Source organism: Diceros bicornis, chromosome 7 (assembly GCF_020826845.1).
Source record: "Diceros bicornis minor isolate mBicDic1 chromosome 7, mDicBic1.mat.cur, whole genome shotgun sequence".
Classification (NCBI taxonomy): domain Eukaryota; kingdom Metazoa; phylum Chordata; class Mammalia; order Perissodactyla; family Rhinocerotidae; genus Diceros; species Diceros bicornis.
Genome location: NC_080746.1, coordinates 43608283 through 43625859, shown reverse-complemented (window position 1 = coordinate 43625859; position 17577 = coordinate 43608283). Strand labels below are relative to the sequence as shown.

General features: G+C 36.2%; 1 protein-coding gene across 1 annotated transcript in view; it reads left to right on the top strand.

Moving 5' to 3' along the window:
* Window positions 1-1298: 1298 nt before the first annotated feature.
* FOLH1 (folate hydrolase 1) overlaps window positions 1299-17577 on the top strand; it is a 52635-nt gene continuing 36356 nt past the window's right edge. The window contains exons 1-4 of the mRNA XM_058545434.1: window positions 1299-1540; window positions 3770-3878; window positions 8281-8467; window positions 17322-17423. Coding sequence (XP_058401417.1) covers window positions 1423-1540; window positions 3770-3878; window positions 8281-8467; window positions 17322-17423 — 516 coding nt within the window. The 5' untranslated portion in view covers window positions 1299-1422. The remainder of the gene's footprint in view (window positions 1541-3769; window positions 3879-8280; window positions 8468-17321; window positions 17424-17577) is intronic.

Here is a 17577-nt window from a genome sequence, read left to right as displayed (position 1 = left end):
AATTTTATTCTCATCTCCACTGGTTCACGGTTCTGTTAAATACAACACTTCCTTGAGGCACTCCTAGCTAGAGTCCATGCATGAAATCTCCCTCATGAATTGTAAGAACACAGTTGATTTTATAAAGCATGTGGTTATCCTCTCCTTCTAGATATCATTGTTATTTTTTTAAGAGTTTATAACAGGAATAAAATGATATGCAATTGATTCTTCAGGTTAATTCAACAAAGACTAATTTCATACCTACGAAGTGCAGCTGGGATATGAAAATGGACAAAGTCTCTGCCTTCAGTAAGTTCCAATATTATTTCTTTAAAAATGGTTTTATTATGTAAAGGGAGGAATAATTCCCTAAAAGTTTATTTATTTATTTTTTAATAAATGGTTCTTTCTTTTTTTTTTTTTTGTGAGGAAGATCAGCCCTGAGCTAACATCCGTGCTAATCTTCCTCTTTTTGCTGAGGAAGACCGGCTCTGAGCTAACATCTATTGCCAATCCTCCTCCTTTTTTCCCCCAAAGCCCCAGTAGATAGTTGTATGTCATAGTTGCACATCTTTCTAGTTGCTGTATGTGGGACGCGGCCCCAGCATGGCCGGAGAAGCAGTGCGTTGGTGCGCCCGGGGTCAGAATCCGGGCTGCCAGTAGCTGAGCGCAGGCGCTCAACGGCTAAGCCACCGGCCGGCCCCCCTGAAAGTTTATTAATATCAATGATATGAAGAGAAAGCACAGGCGGCAATTCAATTGATGCCAGCTCCTCCTTAACTACCCGAAACAGCGCCAGAACTGAACACCACATTTTACACCTGACTTTACTCATTAGTGCTATAAAGCATTCCATAGGATTTTAGAGCTGAAAAAAGTTCTTGAGAGATGACTTAGTCTAGTCTACCAATTAGCCTGGAGCCGTATGTCTTTTCGTAGGCACACGAAAGAGGAGCGTTGTATTGAATTACACAGAAAATCCTTAGTTTTCTTTTTGCTTGTCAGATTTTGGTCTGGGATTGGAGAAGGGAGAGTAGCTCCCTCCTTCCTTCCTTCCCTCCTTTCTTCTCTCTTTCCTTCCCTTCCTTCCTTCTTCTCTCCCTTCCTCCCTCCTTCCCCGACTCTTTTCTTCCTTCCTTTCATTTTAAATAAGCAAGAGCTAGACATTTTCAACATAAACTTTTTTTTTTAAGCGCCTCCCCAAAGGGGCCGGGTTTTCTGCTTCAGTCGACTGGAGTTGCCTCCCTCTCGCCGGGATTGGTTGAGTAGGCACAAGTACTTTTAGGGCGGAGAAACTGGACCCCGGGGCTGGGAGTGGATTGTCGCCTGCAGTCGCGGATCAGCAGGGCAGAAGCGGGAGGCAGCCTTTGCCCCGCGGCGAGGCCGCAGCGGGGCCGCAGCAGAGGGCAGATCCAGGAGGCCCCGCCGGCCGGCGCCGAGATGTGGAACCCCCTCCACGAAACCGACTCGACCTTTGTCGCGTGGCGCCGCCCGCGCTGGCTGTGCGCCGGGGCGCTGGTGCTGGCCGCCGGCCTCTTTATCCTCGGCTTCCTCTTCGGTAGGGGCGCCTCGCCGCACGCAGCCCGGAGCCTACCCAGTGACTTGTCTCCCCTGGGGCGGTGATTTGGGTTGCGGGAATATGGGGATGAGTCCCCGAGTGTGAGACAGAGGCTGGGGGAGGCGGTGCACGGTTGCGTTCTGGAAAAGCTAGTGTAGGACAGGGTCACCTAGGGTAGGGAGTAGGACCGAGAGACGCTGAAACTGAACTTACACGTTCCACGCGCTCGAGCCCTGCGAGAAATCGGTACGTTTTAGGACGAGCGGCCGATCTCTGGGGCAGGTGAACCAGGTGGTCCAAGGAGCTTTGCGGGCGATGACTCTTACCTGTATGCAGTCTTGAATTGTGTGCCTGAGGCTGCTTCGTGTATACAGTGGGTAGAAGTCAGGGCTTTGCTGCGGGAGAGCCCGTTTCTCTCGTTCTTTCGTCTTTGGGAGTACCTAGTAGAGAACATTTGAGAACTGGCTGATATTATTGCCAGCGCTCTGAACAGATCTTTACCAGCGGGTCTTCTGCGTTGTCCCCTGTGTACTGATTTGCAGACTTAACCCAACTCTGAAAAACCAGGGGGCAGCACTGGCAAGCTCAGATTCTTTTAAATTCTAATTTTACTCTGCCACTTCATGGCCTTGAACTGATTATTGAGTCTCTCTTAGCCTATTTCCCAATCTTTATGATGATAATATCTGCAATTTATTGGGAATAGTAAATGAAATAGCATCTAAAGTCCCAGCACAGTATTGAGGTGTTGGCACGTTTCTTTATTCCTTCTTGATGAGAAGATGCTGCTCCTCATTGCGCTTTAGTGACAGGAGTAACCTAATATATGGCTACATAGTTCACCCCTGCTCTGAATTCTGGATCCTCTTTCAGGGATTTAGAAGACCAGGGCATAGACAGCTGAGTTGACTCAAATTCAGTCTCTTCTTGCTGTGTGACCTTGGGATCGTGGAAAGCCACATTCTGCTCATAACTAACATGTGGATGTTAGTAACCTCCTAAGGTTGTTGTGGGGCTTAACTGAGATAAGTACTCAATATGGACACATTTCAAATTCAATTTCAGTTTTCTTAACTGTAAAAATGGGAAGTAGACTTGTCAAGGCTGGCGTGGGATTAAAATCTTCTGCGTCTCTTAAAAGCATTTCATGCTTCCTAGTATTGCCCTCATGCCCATCCTTGTATTCACTGCTCAGTAGCTGACACAGAATAGGTTCTTTATTAATGTTTGCTTGTTTTTTCCCCAGGATTGTCTGCTCTCGCCTCCCCCACAGGCCTCCCTCCTCTTCATTGTGCTCATTTTTCAGATCTCAATTCAAGCATCTCATCCTCAGCCCTGATCCCACAGTCTAATCCAAGTCTCTTTGTTTTATGTACAGGTGGAACTGTATTTCCAGTTGCTTCCAATCATTTATTTCAATATGCATGTGTGTATGTGATTAATAACTAGAAAGCTCCATGAATGCTAGCTGGGTGCTGATTTGGGTAACCATTTTATGCCCAGATCATAGCATTTCTCTAAATAAACCCTGTAATGATGCCCCATTTCCTTCAGATTAAAAGCTCACTACAAGGGCTAACGGCGCTGTATCACGTGGCTTCCCATTGCCTCTGGCTTCTCTGGGCACTGGATATCTTGCAGAGATGTTAATTGTAGTTTCACTGTAGCTTTCCAAAGTTGAACCCAAGCCTACTTCAACTGGAAACATGAAATCTTGGCACATTTTGTTTTAGTTTCAGAAGCAGAACAAATTAGAAGTCTGCACTTCCTTCAACTCTTTGGAATAATTTATGTACTAGAAATATATTCATAATTTATTCATTATAAACATTTACTAAAAGGTTATTCTGGGTCAGCACAGGAGCAGTCACTGGGGATAGAAGCTTTAAGAAGAAGGAAGGTAGATTTTCTTTTTGCCTTAATTTTCAAGAGATCTTGTTTATCCCCATTAGTTGAAACAGATTTAATTTCAGTGCTGATTTCCTCATAAAACATTTCCTAGAATAATAGCAGTTAGCTTTTAAAACGTGATTGATTTGCAATTTAAAAGTCTATTTGCATGATTTTTTTCCAGTGAAAGTAGGCATGAGAAGTTAAATGTTAGAAGATCTGAGTTAATGCTGGAGGTCATTGATAATTTGTGTTTTACATATGATAGATACAATAAAAGAAAATAAAGTCCTGTCTATGAGCTCATATCTCATTTCCATATTTGTGTGTATTTTATAGGATGGTTTATAAAATCCTCCAATGAACCTACTAACGTCGTTCCACGGCATAATGTGAAGAAGGCATTTTTGGATGAATTGAAAGCAGAGAACATCAGAAAGTTCTTATAGTAAGCATATACTTGAAAGTTTACATGGATAATTTGTTGGAAAATTTTATTATTCTGTTTAGAAGTTTTGACCTAATATTTTATATGTAGGAACTGACTCTAAAAACAATTTTATTTGTTCAAGATCTTCTATCACATTTCATCTGGGGAGGATTATACTTTCAGCTGAACTTCACCATTGTAGACGTTTTAGAGCAGGAGTCAGCAAACGTTTTCAGCCTTTGCAGGCCAGCTGATCTCTCTCACAACTACTCAGCTCTGCTATTATAGCATAAAAGAAGCAACAGAAAATACATAAACAAGTGAGGGTGCCAATTCTGATAAAACTTTATTTATGGGCACTGAAATTTGAATTTCATATAATTGATATGTCACAAAATATTATTCTTACTTTGTTTTTTCTTGACGTATTTAAATGTAATAACCGTTTTTAGTTAGGCTGTACAAAAATAGGAAGTGAGCTGGATTTGGTCAGTAGACATAGTTTGCTGACTCCTGTTTTGGGGGAAGGTAGTACATATTAGTCAAAAGAACAGACTTGGACTTTGAAGTCAAGACAGACTTGAGTTTAAATTCCATCTTTGCCCACTGATAGTAAAGTAATTTTGAGTGAATACTTATTCTTCCTGAGCTGTCATTTCCACACCTATAAAATGGAGATAATGATATTGTGATAAGGATGAAATTAAAGACCGTATACATGACATAGTTTGAAAACTAGCTCCCTATTTCCTGAAATAGCTATCTCTAGGGTAGAGCAAAAAAGGTAGTTGAGTAAATATAAAAAGTATTTGCAAAGCAACTACAAATAAAACACTTGTATAGAATTATGTATAATTGATTAGAATACTTGGCTTTTTCAAAGCATGAAGTCCCTTTTTCATTTTGTTTTTTAGGTTTTTTTTTTACAAATTAGCTTAGTGTGTATGTCCAAAAATACCTGAAGTCCCTGATAGTGATTGAAACATTCCTTAGTGAAAACAAGTTATAATTTTATATTAAAGACAGTTACAGATAGATAGATAGATGGATAAATATACACACAATCATATAAATACATAGGTCTATATTAATTGCCATAGAATTAAAACTATGAATAAAAATTTGCTAGGGCACCTCCCCAGCTTTGGAAGTGCCTTTTCAAGTGAGAGACCTTGAAGTTTAAACTTTATGGAAATCCGGCCTCTGCCCCTTGTACTTCTTTCACTATAATTAGGTATAACAGATATAATAAAAGTGGAGGTTTGGCAAGATATAATCCTCATTCATAGACAGAGCTGCTGTCCCTGCTTTCTTCTTCCTTCCCTAACTGTGACTTGGACTGATCAGCAAAGAAGAAATATGAATGCCTTCCTTTATTTCTCTTTCTGGACCCTTGAGGAAGATTGAGCAGTCAGCTTTTTGCTTATTCTCCATGGTTCTGACCGAGCTCCTCTAACTGTTCAGCACTCGAGGATGTCCACCATTAACACACAAAAGAAAGAGTTTAAGAGAACCCTGACTCATCTCTCCAAGGACCACAGAATGTCCAGAAGCCTCCTGGACTCTCCAGATTTCCAGTTTGCTCTTTGTTCATCAGAGATCTTTAAATCTAAATATACCCGTGGGTCAGGGGTCATTAAAGCCTCGGATCTTCCATCTTGTCCCCCTCTAAAGCCCTTTGCTCTGCTGCTAAAAATCCTCAATACTTGTAAGTTATCTGCCTCTCCATCATGGATGGGAGGATTACCTAGGGGTGCCTTTTCTGTCTTCCTTGGAGTGCAGAGTCCTCTTATGTTTTCCCTTCTGTTTTGTAAACACCTAGTTAGATTCTCAGATCTGTTCACTATTTTGCAACTTTTTAGAGGGACTTAGCTTCTCCACCCTATTTTGAGAGACAAGAATATTTTAGAAAGTGTTTTAGACCTCTGGTCTCAGAATTTCAGCGATTTGCATTTGAAAGCCAGTTCCACATTTTACCAGCTGCCTTGAAGTCATCTAACTTCTGTGAGCATTGTTCCTTCCTTTGTAAACCAGATGCAGTGTGTTAAAACAGGAACACTAATAGCGCCCTTTATTAATTGGGACAATGTGATGGTATTTGGACCATGTTTAAACTTTTCTTGTCAGATAGAGATATATGAGCCAACTTTTTAATACAAGTTGTTGGCTATTTTGGATAATTTGTAAATTCTTCCTTTTTTGCAAAAACAATTTGATATTCTAGTAGGATCAACAAATTGCTTGTGACAGACTTCTTAATTGATTAAAACACAACAAATTAAGAACTGCTGTTTAGGGGCCAGCCCGGTGAGCGTGCTCAGCTGCGGTAGCCCAGGGTTCGCCCGTTCGGATCCCGAGCACGCACCAACGCACCACTTGTTAAGCCATGCTTTGGCGGCGTCCCATACAAAGTAGAGGAAGATGGGCACGGATGTTAGCCCAGGGCCAGTCTTCCTCAGCAAGAAAGAGGAGGATTGGCATTGGATGTTAGCTCAGGGCTGGTCTTCTTCAAAAAAAAAAAAAAGAAAAAAAGAAAAAGAACTGCTAACTGCTGTTTAATACCAGTTATCTAACTGAGCCTCAAATCTTTGTGAAGGAGTGAGGTAGCAATATTCTCCCTATGTACCGATGAGAAACTTAAGGCATGGCCAGGATTATACAAGTTAGTGATAAAACCTATAATATACCACCTATATGATTTTATGACAATTAATTTATCTATCATTGGAAACAGATCTTTTTTCCTACTCATCTTTTTCAGGATCAGCTTTGCTCCAAATGAGTGAATCCTAGCCCTGATCATATCACGCTGTTGTATCCTAGTTGATATAACAAAACTCTTATAAGAAATTTCACTCATAATAACAAAGTCTGATAATGATCTCTTCTTTTTTTTCTTTTTATTTGGTGAGCAGGTTCAAGACTTCCACAGCACCTCTTCTTGCATGTAGGGACAGAGATATAGCTGTTATTTCAGGAAATAAGTAATAATAAATAAATAATAAAATAAATAAATAAAATAAATAAATAATAAATAATAGTATTATCTGCATCCACTTATGTGACGGTTTGTGATTTGTGTAATATAGAAGAAAATGGCAACATTGGCTGTTTTTCTGTTTTCTCTGCAGGTATACATTGATGAAAGGATAGATAGACTCCTTAGTGGCCTCTTAAAATTTTGTTCTTTTTGTTATTATATTTTGCAAATATACATTAGAAATCCTATGTAAGGTGTTAAGCCCCTAAAACTTTACTGAACGAGAACTTTAATACTATTTTTGTAAATACAATTTAAACAATTTTAACATAATTATAAAATTAAATTAATCATAAGAATTTCATTTTTCTAAAAAATTGAGTTATTTTCCTTGGTAGTTAATTTTCCAAATCAAAAATTAGATACACAATAAAATTAAACATTTGAAATTGGGATCATCCATAGTCATGTTGCCTGTTAGTTTCCTTAAAATCACTGTAAGGATGGACGTGTGTTGATTTTAGAAAAACCTGTGTATTTAGAACCAGAAATTCCTGAGGTTCAAGAAGTTTATGATCCAGAAATAAATAAATGTCTTTTCATGATACATGGTCCTTTGTCATATGAATTTTTTTTTCTTTAAGGGGTTTAAATCGAAAATAACCAATGAGCTGAATCTTCAGGGAAACAACAAATTTTCAGGAAGGAGAAATTTAAAACAAACAAACAAAAACACCAGTATCTAGATATTAAATGAGAGACTAGTCTACTCATGAAAATATTTCTGGTAGCCAAAATTTTGCCCACATAGTTTATTTGTTAAAGATATTCCTGGTCAAACTATTTCTCATCATTGATTTTAAGTGTATCACTATGCATGAAGGATGGAGTACAAGAGATCCAGTCTGAGCTTGTAAAAATATGTTCAAATTATTCCTTAATGAAGATACTTTATAATTGATTCTTAATCAAAAGATTTCTCACTTAGCTATAACTTTCAGTAGTTAAAAATGAATGTAATTATCAGTAATTCTTGGCATGTCACAGCTTGGTCTTTTGAATGAAAATATTTTTTTATCTCTCAAATATATTTTACACAGTGAAATAAACAGATAATTCCATGAAAGTTCCAAGATGCATGGGTCTTAAGAAAGAATATAACACTTTGCTCATCTACTATATAGGGAGACATTCGCAGGATTGTACATGACAGTTCTCTACAAAGATCACTTTTTCTCTTGAATGAGTACAAAGTGAGCGTGAAAACTTCAAAAAACACTTTGAAAATCCATTTGATGCAATAATAGTACCGCTTTGCTTTCTTAATGTATCACATTTCAAAGTATCTTTTTTATGCAAATCTGCCTTATTTGGTTGTTGATTTGGGATAAAGGCTGACTAAACATTAATTTCTAACCACTTTCAATTTTTGTTCACCAGTAATTTTACACGAATACCGCATTTAGCAGGAACAGAACAAAACTTTCAGCTTGCAAAGCAAATTCAATCTCAGTGGAAAGAATTTGGCCTGGATTCTGTTGAGTTAGCCCATTATGACGTCCTGTTGTCCTATCCAAATGAGACTCATCCCAACTACATCTCAATAATTGATGGAGACGGAAATGAGGTAAAAATGATAAGAAAGTAAACTCCCCCATCTGTTCTTTTCAAATACCTGCTATGAAAGAATGCCCTGTACCATCTTCAATTATTGATAAAATCAATATTATTGAAACTTGTGAATGATGCCTTTAATATCTCATTGCCAGCTTTCTTATGATGTTTGAGTTTAAGGTGATGTTGGAAAAATTCTGAGAAATTAACGCTTGATGACAGTTTCTATTTTCTATTTTTTAGTATTGCACACTAATATAAAATATGTTAGTAAACTTCCAACCAACTGAAATACATACTTTTTTTTAATAGGTAATAGTAACCACTGTTTACTAAGCATTTCATAGGTTACTTGAAATATGGTACTAAATGCTATTGTATTATCTTTTTTTTTATTGAGGTGACGTTAGTTTATAACATTACATAGGTTTCAGGTGTACAGCATTATAATTTAACATCTGTATATACCACAACGTGCTCACCACCAAAAGTGTAGTTTCCATCTATCATTATATATTTGACCTCTTTCATCCATTTCTCCTGCACGCCACCCCCTTCCCCGCTGATAACCCACCAATCTGTTGTGTACTTCTATGAGTTGTTTTTGTTTTGTTTGTTCATTTGTTTTTTATGTTCCACATATGAATGAAACCATAAAGTATTTGTCTTTCTCCATCAGACTTATTTCACTTAGCATAATACCTTCAAGGTCTATACAATAGATATATTTTTGAATAGGTTCAGATTATAAAAGATACTGCATAGGTTTGAGGTTGCTAGGAAATTCAGAGAGACAGTGTGGTGTTTGAGCCAGCAGTTTTTCATTGATACTTAATGATTATGTCTCATATGATCAGGGGTTCAGCTCTGTGCTCAGAACTTGGATGTGGGCATTTGGAGAGGAAAAGAGTTTGGAGAGAAAGTCTATAGAATGATATCTAGTCTGAAGAATTTACAATCTTGTTTGCAAGTTAGGGCACATACTTGAGAAAGAGAAGATAATACAAGTAATTGAGATATTTCTTATCATGATATATATTCAATATGAAAGCTCATAAAATATAACTCACATATTCCTTCCTATTTATCATACCTTACTTTTAGAGCTACCGTATCTAACTAAAGTAGCCCCTTTCAATCTAGACAGCTTTTTCAGTCCTCTTGTTAGCTGAGCCTCTAAATTGTGTACAACTTCAATGTCCTGCTTCATCGGTGAACTGAAAATGTCATGTGACTTAAATATATACAAATTTTTAAAAATTTTCAAAATATGTCAATGACCTCCTTATTGATTAACGAATCAGTCTCTTAATGGTTAATATGTTATGTTTTGCAGTCAGTGATAAAATGCCATGCTAAATTTCCTAACATGATTTGAAACTTTACATATTAACTACTATTTTAAATTACGGTAGCTAATAGTTTATCTTTTTACAATATTAAACTATTTCAAAATTTAAAAAGTATTTTTGAAAAAGGTATGAGAAATGACCAACATTCAGCATATCGTCCCATAACATCAACTAACTAAGTGGTGGCATATCTGTATAATTCGGTACTAAGGGGTCTTTAAAAGGATGTTTAGGACAATTATCTAATGACATAATAAAATATTGATTATGTTAAAAAATATATATATACTTAAACCTCTGTCTTGATCTGTCAAATTTGGGGATTATCTATGTACAATGAGGAAAATAGCAAGCTTTCACTTCTCTTCTTTTTTCCTTCTTTACCTCCCAATTTTGACTGTACCTTTGCTTTTATTATTCCACTTCATTGTTTGTTTTTGCCATTACAAGCATTTATTAAATTCTTAAAGCCTGCCACATATTATAAACGTATCATGTAGAAGCTTCATTTTGGAGATTTCCTGAATGAGTTAGCTGCCTCTTTTGGGTTCCTAGACCAATTTCTAATGTGTGTGTGGTGGCGTTTTCTCCACGCATTGAACAAGCATTTCTCAGACACCAGTTGAGTGTCCTATAATTCAACTCAATTCTGATGCTCTTTACCCAGAGATAGTGTCAGATTCCACAGGTTAAGTGCTCAGCTCCACAAGACTGCCCCCGCTTCTTTCAGATGCCAGTCTCAAGCCCAGGTTTATTACCTGTACTTCTGACCTACGTGCTATAAATCAGAGGTTCCCACGGTCCTCTCCTTGGGCTTGATTAATTTGCTAGAGTTGCTCACAGAACTCAGAGAAACATTTTATTCACTAGATTACTAATTTATTACAAAGGATATTAAAGGATACAAATCAACAGCCAGATGAAGAGATGATAGGGCAAGGTATGTGGGAAGGGGCAAGAAGCTTCCATGCCCTCTCTAGGCACGCCACTCTCCCAGCACCTCCATGTGTTCACCAGCCTGGAAGCTCTCCAAGCCCTGTCCTTTTAGGTTATTATGGAGGCTTCATTACATAGGCATGATTGATTAAATCATTGACCATTAGCAATTGATTCAACCTCCAGTTCCTCTCCCCTCCCTGGAGGATTGGGAGGTGGGACTGAATGTTCCTCTAATAACATGGTTCTTTTGGCAGCCAGCCCCCACCCTTAGGTCCAGTCCAAAAGTCACTTTATTAATGTAACAAGAAACACCTTTATCATTCTCCTCACTTAGGAAATTCCGAGGGTTTTAGGAGCTCAGTGCCAGAAATGAGGACAAAGACCACAGATGTATTTCTGATTATAAATCATAATATCACACTGCCTAAAGCTTTTTAATATTTTAAAAGTTATGTTGTTAGTTCATTTTCATTTTTATTTTTATCCAAGTTACACCTGCACATGAAGAACCACGTAGTTATCCAAAGTGCCTTGCTTCTCCCCAGTTCCCCCTTCCCTGAGGCAATCACCACTCATCCATGAGTTGATTCTCTTGATATTTACCTCTTTCTTTAAATAACATGCTTTTGTTGCTTGTGTTTCCAATTCAGGCATTATCTTTTGAAATAGTGACAATTTAGCTCTATTTTCATCCCTCTGTCCCAACTTACAGATGCTCTCTTACTGTTTCCCCATCTCTCAGTGTAGTTGAATGATTGTGATTATTCATAGCTGAGCTATGTGGTAAACTGTCAACTTTTACTCTCCTGCACAACACAGACAAGTTCCTCCTCCCACAGGCAACAAATATGATTAGTGTTTTGTAATTTCTACCAGAAATACTTTAAATATATGCAGACATTATTTTACCTTTGTTTATGTAGAGATAACATAACATATAGATTGAATTATATGTTGCCTTTTTTATGTCACAAAAAGTTGTCCACGTAAATAGTCAATAATCAGTCTATACATCAAAATTGAGGTGAGTTTATTATATGAGCCAGTTTGAGGACCATAGCCTGGGAGAAGCAACCTCCACCAGGGAACGAAGCACTCCAGAGAAGCAAGGTGTACAGCATGAGTGTATATCATTTGGAACAACAAACATCAAATATAGCAGGAACATCTTTTTTTTACTACAGTCACAAGATGTTTTGCTAGCACAGCAGGTCAGTGGTAATAAGATGAACACAGCAGGTCATTTGACCTTTAGTTTCTGAGAATAAATACCTATCTTTAAAGAAATGCTAATATGGGAAGAGGCATACATTCCTATCTTTAAAAGCAGCATTCTTTGCCTTGGGATATTGTAGATGTTTAAAGCAGATGTACAGTGCATGCTTGACAGGCCACATCAGGCCATTCTGGACAAACAAGGACAGGCCGAATCAGTTTTAAACCAACGTGGCTACCTCATACACTTCAATATATATTAACTTTTCTTACTGCTTTTCATTTTGTTACTGTGCAAAAGGGCACAATCTGCTTGCCACAAGACCAAAGCCCATCCGTCAAGAGACAAGATGGTGGTAGAGAAAAGGCTTTTATTAAGCATTGAGCTAGCTGATTGGAAGATGGTGGACTAGTGTCCTAAAGAACCATCTTAAAGGGGTATAGAATCTTGAAGCAGTTATATAGGGCTAGTGGGCTACAGAGGAGAGGGTCAGGCATGTTGACCCCCTGGGGTTGTAGACTGGGAGTCGCCACTCCAGACGTTTCAGCTGTAATTGATGATGGGTACCAGTATAGAATTTCTGTCTGGGGGTCATTACATTCCTAAGGAAGTTATCGTCTTATCACAGCTGGGAGGTACATATGCAAGCAGGGGCCATAAAACCTACAGAGCATGTATATCTCCCGGAGGATGCATGTCCAGCTGGGTTAGTTAATCAGAGGTCATTCAAAGTTACAATATGGCTTCCTTTCTCTAATATGGCTTCCCTTATGTCAACCTTGTGTTGAGTCAGTATCAATTTATTCATCAAAGTAATAGAAAATTATAAACCGAAATTGTCTTAGTTATACTCAGAATACATAATTTGAGGCTACAGTAGTGAATTTTGGAAAGCGAGCAATATTCAGTGGTATATAGTCTACCTTTGATAAAGTCACCCAAAAAAGTCATTTCTTTGACCTTAAAGAACTTTTCCTAGTTGTTAGAATAACTCATAAACTTGCTTTAAAAATCCACTGGCTCAGTGGTACTGTAAAATTGAAGATTATCCTTAAAGGCAAATCGAATGAGACCAGCTTGAGTCCTCCGTTGGCTGAAGGACTTGCTGATGTACTGACTTTGCTTCTAGGTGGATTTTTATTGAGCTTTAGTATAGTTTCTCTTATAATCTTTCTCAGTGATTCAGATGAGTTTGTACCCTATGTGGATCACAGAAAAATTATGGGAAATGTGGATGGGGTGGGGGTTTTTGGAGGGTAGTAGATTTGGTTATCAGCCTCTGGAGAGGTAGAATGTTGGTGCTCTAGTTAGTACGATATGTCAGCCCAGATTCACCCCCCATCTCCCATCAACCTTTGTTCTACTACACTGGCCAGGACCTATAGCATGATGTTGAAAAGAAGTAGTGATAGCAAGTATCCTTAACTTGAAGGCAATGTTTTAATGTTTCACCATTAATTTTGATATTTGCTGTAACCCTTATTAAGTTGTGTTAAGTCACTTCCTTTCCAAGTTTACTAACACTTTTTGTTTGGATTTATGTTGAATTTGTTCAACACATTTTTGGGAGGAGGGATTTTTGTTTGAGATGAGCATGTCATTTTTCTTTTTCATAATGATAATTATATTAAATGATATTCTAATATGAGACTAATCTTACATTTTTGAAATTTGTAACATTAGTCAGTATTAGAGTTTTAAATTTATATATCCATATATAATCAGTTTGTATTCATAGCACTTTTGTCCTATATTTTTGCAATTCGCTTGTTGGGTTATAATTCCAGATTATACTTGCCTTATAAAATGAGTTGAATTTTTAATATTCTCTGTAATAGATTGTGTTATACTTAAATGATCTTTTCCTTTAAACTTTCAGACTCAGAGGAAAACCACTTGGTCTTGATGTTTTGTTTTGTGGGTGACTTTAAATTACTGATTTAATTTCTTGATTGTTATAGGACTATTTTGATTTAAAAAATGCATTCTTATGTCAGTTTTCATAAGTTTTTTTAAAATACATTTTCCATTTTATCTAAGTTTTCAATTACTGCCATAGTTCTTCCTAGTATTTTCTTATTATCTTTTTGAATCAGTGCAGCATCTGTAGATATGCCTCTTTTTTCACTCCTTGTATTATTTATTTATACTTTCCCAACATTTTTCTTTTTTGATCTTGACAGAGATATGTCAATTTTACTAGTATTTTCAAAGAATAAACTTTCAGCTTTGGCAATCAATCTTTTCTTATATATCTTTATGTTTCATTAAGTCTGTTCTTACTTTATAATTTCCTCTTTTACCTTCTTGGTGTTGATTTTGCTGTTCTTTGTAACATCTTCAGGTGAGTGCTTGATTTATTGATGTTCAGCCTTTCTTCTTTTCTAATATGAGTGTTTAAAGCCATAAATTTCCTTCTAAGAACCACTTCAACTAGATTTCACAAATTTGGATAAGAAATATTTTAGTTTTCATTAGTATCTAAATATTTTCTAATTTCTATGTTTTCTTCTTTGATCTTGGAGCTATTTAGAAATATTTTTAAAATTCCAAAATTAAAGGTTGTTCTTATTATCTGTTTGATCTGATTTCTAAATTAACTATATTGTGATCAGATAATGTGGTTTGTACAATATTAATCCTTTGACAATTGTTAATGCTTCCTTTAGAGCCTATTATGAGATCAGTTTTTATAAATGTTCTATGTTTATTTGAAAAAATATATGTATTCTTCAGTTGTTGAGTTTAATGATTTTACAATTGTTCATTAGTTCAAGTTTGTTAATTGTTTGAAGTCTTTATCCTTGATGTCTGCTATTTTTATTAATTACTGAGAGAAGAATGTTAAATTATCTCACTATAGGGGTGAATTATTTTTATTTCACTTTTAATTCTGTCAATTTCTATTTCCTGTAGTTTAGGGCTCTAGTATTAGAGGTAAACAAATTTAGAATTGTTAGTGAATTGAAACTTTATGTAGTGACACTCTCTATCTCTTTGACTTTGCCCTAAAATTTATTTTGTAAGATAAAACATTTTTTTACGTCAGTATTTGCTTGGTATTTCTTTTTCAGTTTTGCTACTTTCAAACTTGCTGTGAACATATGTTTAAATCATTCCTTCTAAAATGGTACACAGTTGATTTTCTTTAGTCTGACATACTACGCTTTTTAATTAGAAAGTTTTTTTACTTTAATTTTTTGTAATTGCTGATATACGGTACTTAGGTCATTTCTACTTTCTTATTATGTGATTTTTACTCTTCCTTTTTTCCCCCCAATGCTCCTTTTCCTCCTTCTCCTTTTTAAAATTTTATTGGTTTTGTTTCTTTTAGTAGTTTGGAAACTAAAAACTCCAATCCCTACTTAACAATGTCATAATTTAATCAATATTTTTATGATACAGACATTTTAGAATGCTTTAATTTTGGTATTTACTACCAACTTATACCATAATCTAATTCAATCTTGTTTTTATAAACTTGGGAAATACAAACTATTATTATTATATAGAGTCCATGTTTACTCATTTTTCCACATATTTGTAATACCTTTGCTTACCACTCTTTCTTGTATCATCCTAGAGCTTCTTTCAGGGGCTTTGTTTGTTTTGTTGAATGATATCCTTTAGAAGTTTGCTTTGTTTTAAGTGAATATCTATTGGCTCTAAACTGTTAATTTTTGGTGGGAAAATGTGTCTTGCATTTTCATTCTCAAAAGGAGAGATGTTTTTGTGGGACATAGATTGGTAGTTTGACAATTTTTGTCCCTTAGCACATAGAATTATGGCTTTCGTTATTGCTGTTGAGAAGTCAGCTACCGATCCAATTTGTATTCTATTTGGGTATCTTGCGTAATCTCTTCTCTGCAACTTTTAACATTACGTGCTGTGTTGAATACTGCAATGTTACTGTGATGGTTCTGCATGTAGATCATTTTTTATTTAGCTTGGTCAAGATTCTTTGGACCTACTGAATCTGAGAGTTCATCATTTTTATCAGTTTTGGAAAATTCTTAGTCATTATATATTCAAATTTAGATCTTCCACGTTCTTTCTATTCTCTTCCTTTACAACTTTCATCGTATGTATCCTGAACCTTCTCATTTGATCCTTTAGGTCCCTTAATATTGCTTTCATATTTTTCATTTCTGTGAATCTGTAGTGCATTCTGGGTTATTTCTTTAGATTTATCTCCTAAATCAATTAATTTTTCACAGATTTGTCTAAATATTTTTTACCTACACGTTATTTTTAATTTGTTTTGTTGGCTAATTTAAACTTTAATTCAATATTGTGTGTCTGATAATACAGTAAATGTAGTCTTTGCAGGTCTGATTTTACTCTGTTCTTTCTGTTGGCTCTTTTCCATACTATTTTATGTGTGTGTAGTGATTTTTGGCTATGAGTTCTTCTTCCTTAGAACTTTGTGGGAATTCTTTAGGATCTAGGTTTAAAGCTGATTCCTTCTGATAATTTCTTCTAGGCCCCATAGGGCACCAAAACCTGGTGCCATATTAAAATTAAGTTTTTGCTTGAGGGATTTTATACCACATAGGTAGTGAGGGGAAAATTGTAGAATTATGAATTCTCTGGGGTATTTTTTTTACCCTCTAACCCAAGCTATCACTTTTTGTGGGATAGGTTTATTTCTAGTTTATCCTTAACCCTAAAGGATGTTGCTTTTTGGAGACCCACTTTATGCAGGGGTCTCCTGTGAGACTCTATTATTTGGACCGGCTCTAGATTTCATCTTTTAACTCCTGTGTCCCTCTCATGGGGCCCCAGGCTTTGATAGATCCAACTAAGGCAAAAGCAGACTTTAGTGCTACCTCTCAGGATTCCTGCTTTCATGTCATTTTTCTGGCTTCTGAATATTCCTTACATATTTTTTCCACTTCAGTGATACACTTAAAAAGATGATATTATATTTGGTTTAGTGTTTTTAGTTCTTTGCAGTGTGAATGTTGTTCAGTATATCTAGATACTGTCAGAGGCAGATTCTCCCCAAAATGTAACTTTTTATTGAAGTCAATTTAATATTTAATTTGTTTCTAAGTAAATTATCTTAGCATTGTTATAAGTGACTAAGATTACCATACAATGTTACTTTTCATTTGGGGATTAAAATTCTTCAAAATCAAAAGCTGGTGCTTATACCTCTCACAGTCTATAGTGTATTCATCTCACAAAATCCTCACAGTTTCTAGTGCAATGCTGGGTATTTGATATGTATTCTCAAAATACTGAAGGATTGATTAACCCTCTACTGAGAAAAGAGATAATACTCATTTTTCCTTGTTTTATTGTAGTAATCAAACTTTACCTGATTTACTTTTGATTATCATGTTTTGTGTCTCTAGATTTTCAACACATCATTATTTGAACCGCCTCCTCCAGGATATGAAAATGTTTCAGATGTTGTGCCACCTTTCAGTGCTTTCTCTCCACAAGGAATGCCAGAGGTAAAAATGCAAATAATAAAACAATAAAATAAAACATAACAAGCAGATCCCCGTCAAACATGCAGGCAATAATTAAAGGGTTATAAGAGGCTTTTTGATGTAATCCAAATTCACCCTTTTTCCACAGTTAAGAAACTACAATTTTTTAATAAGA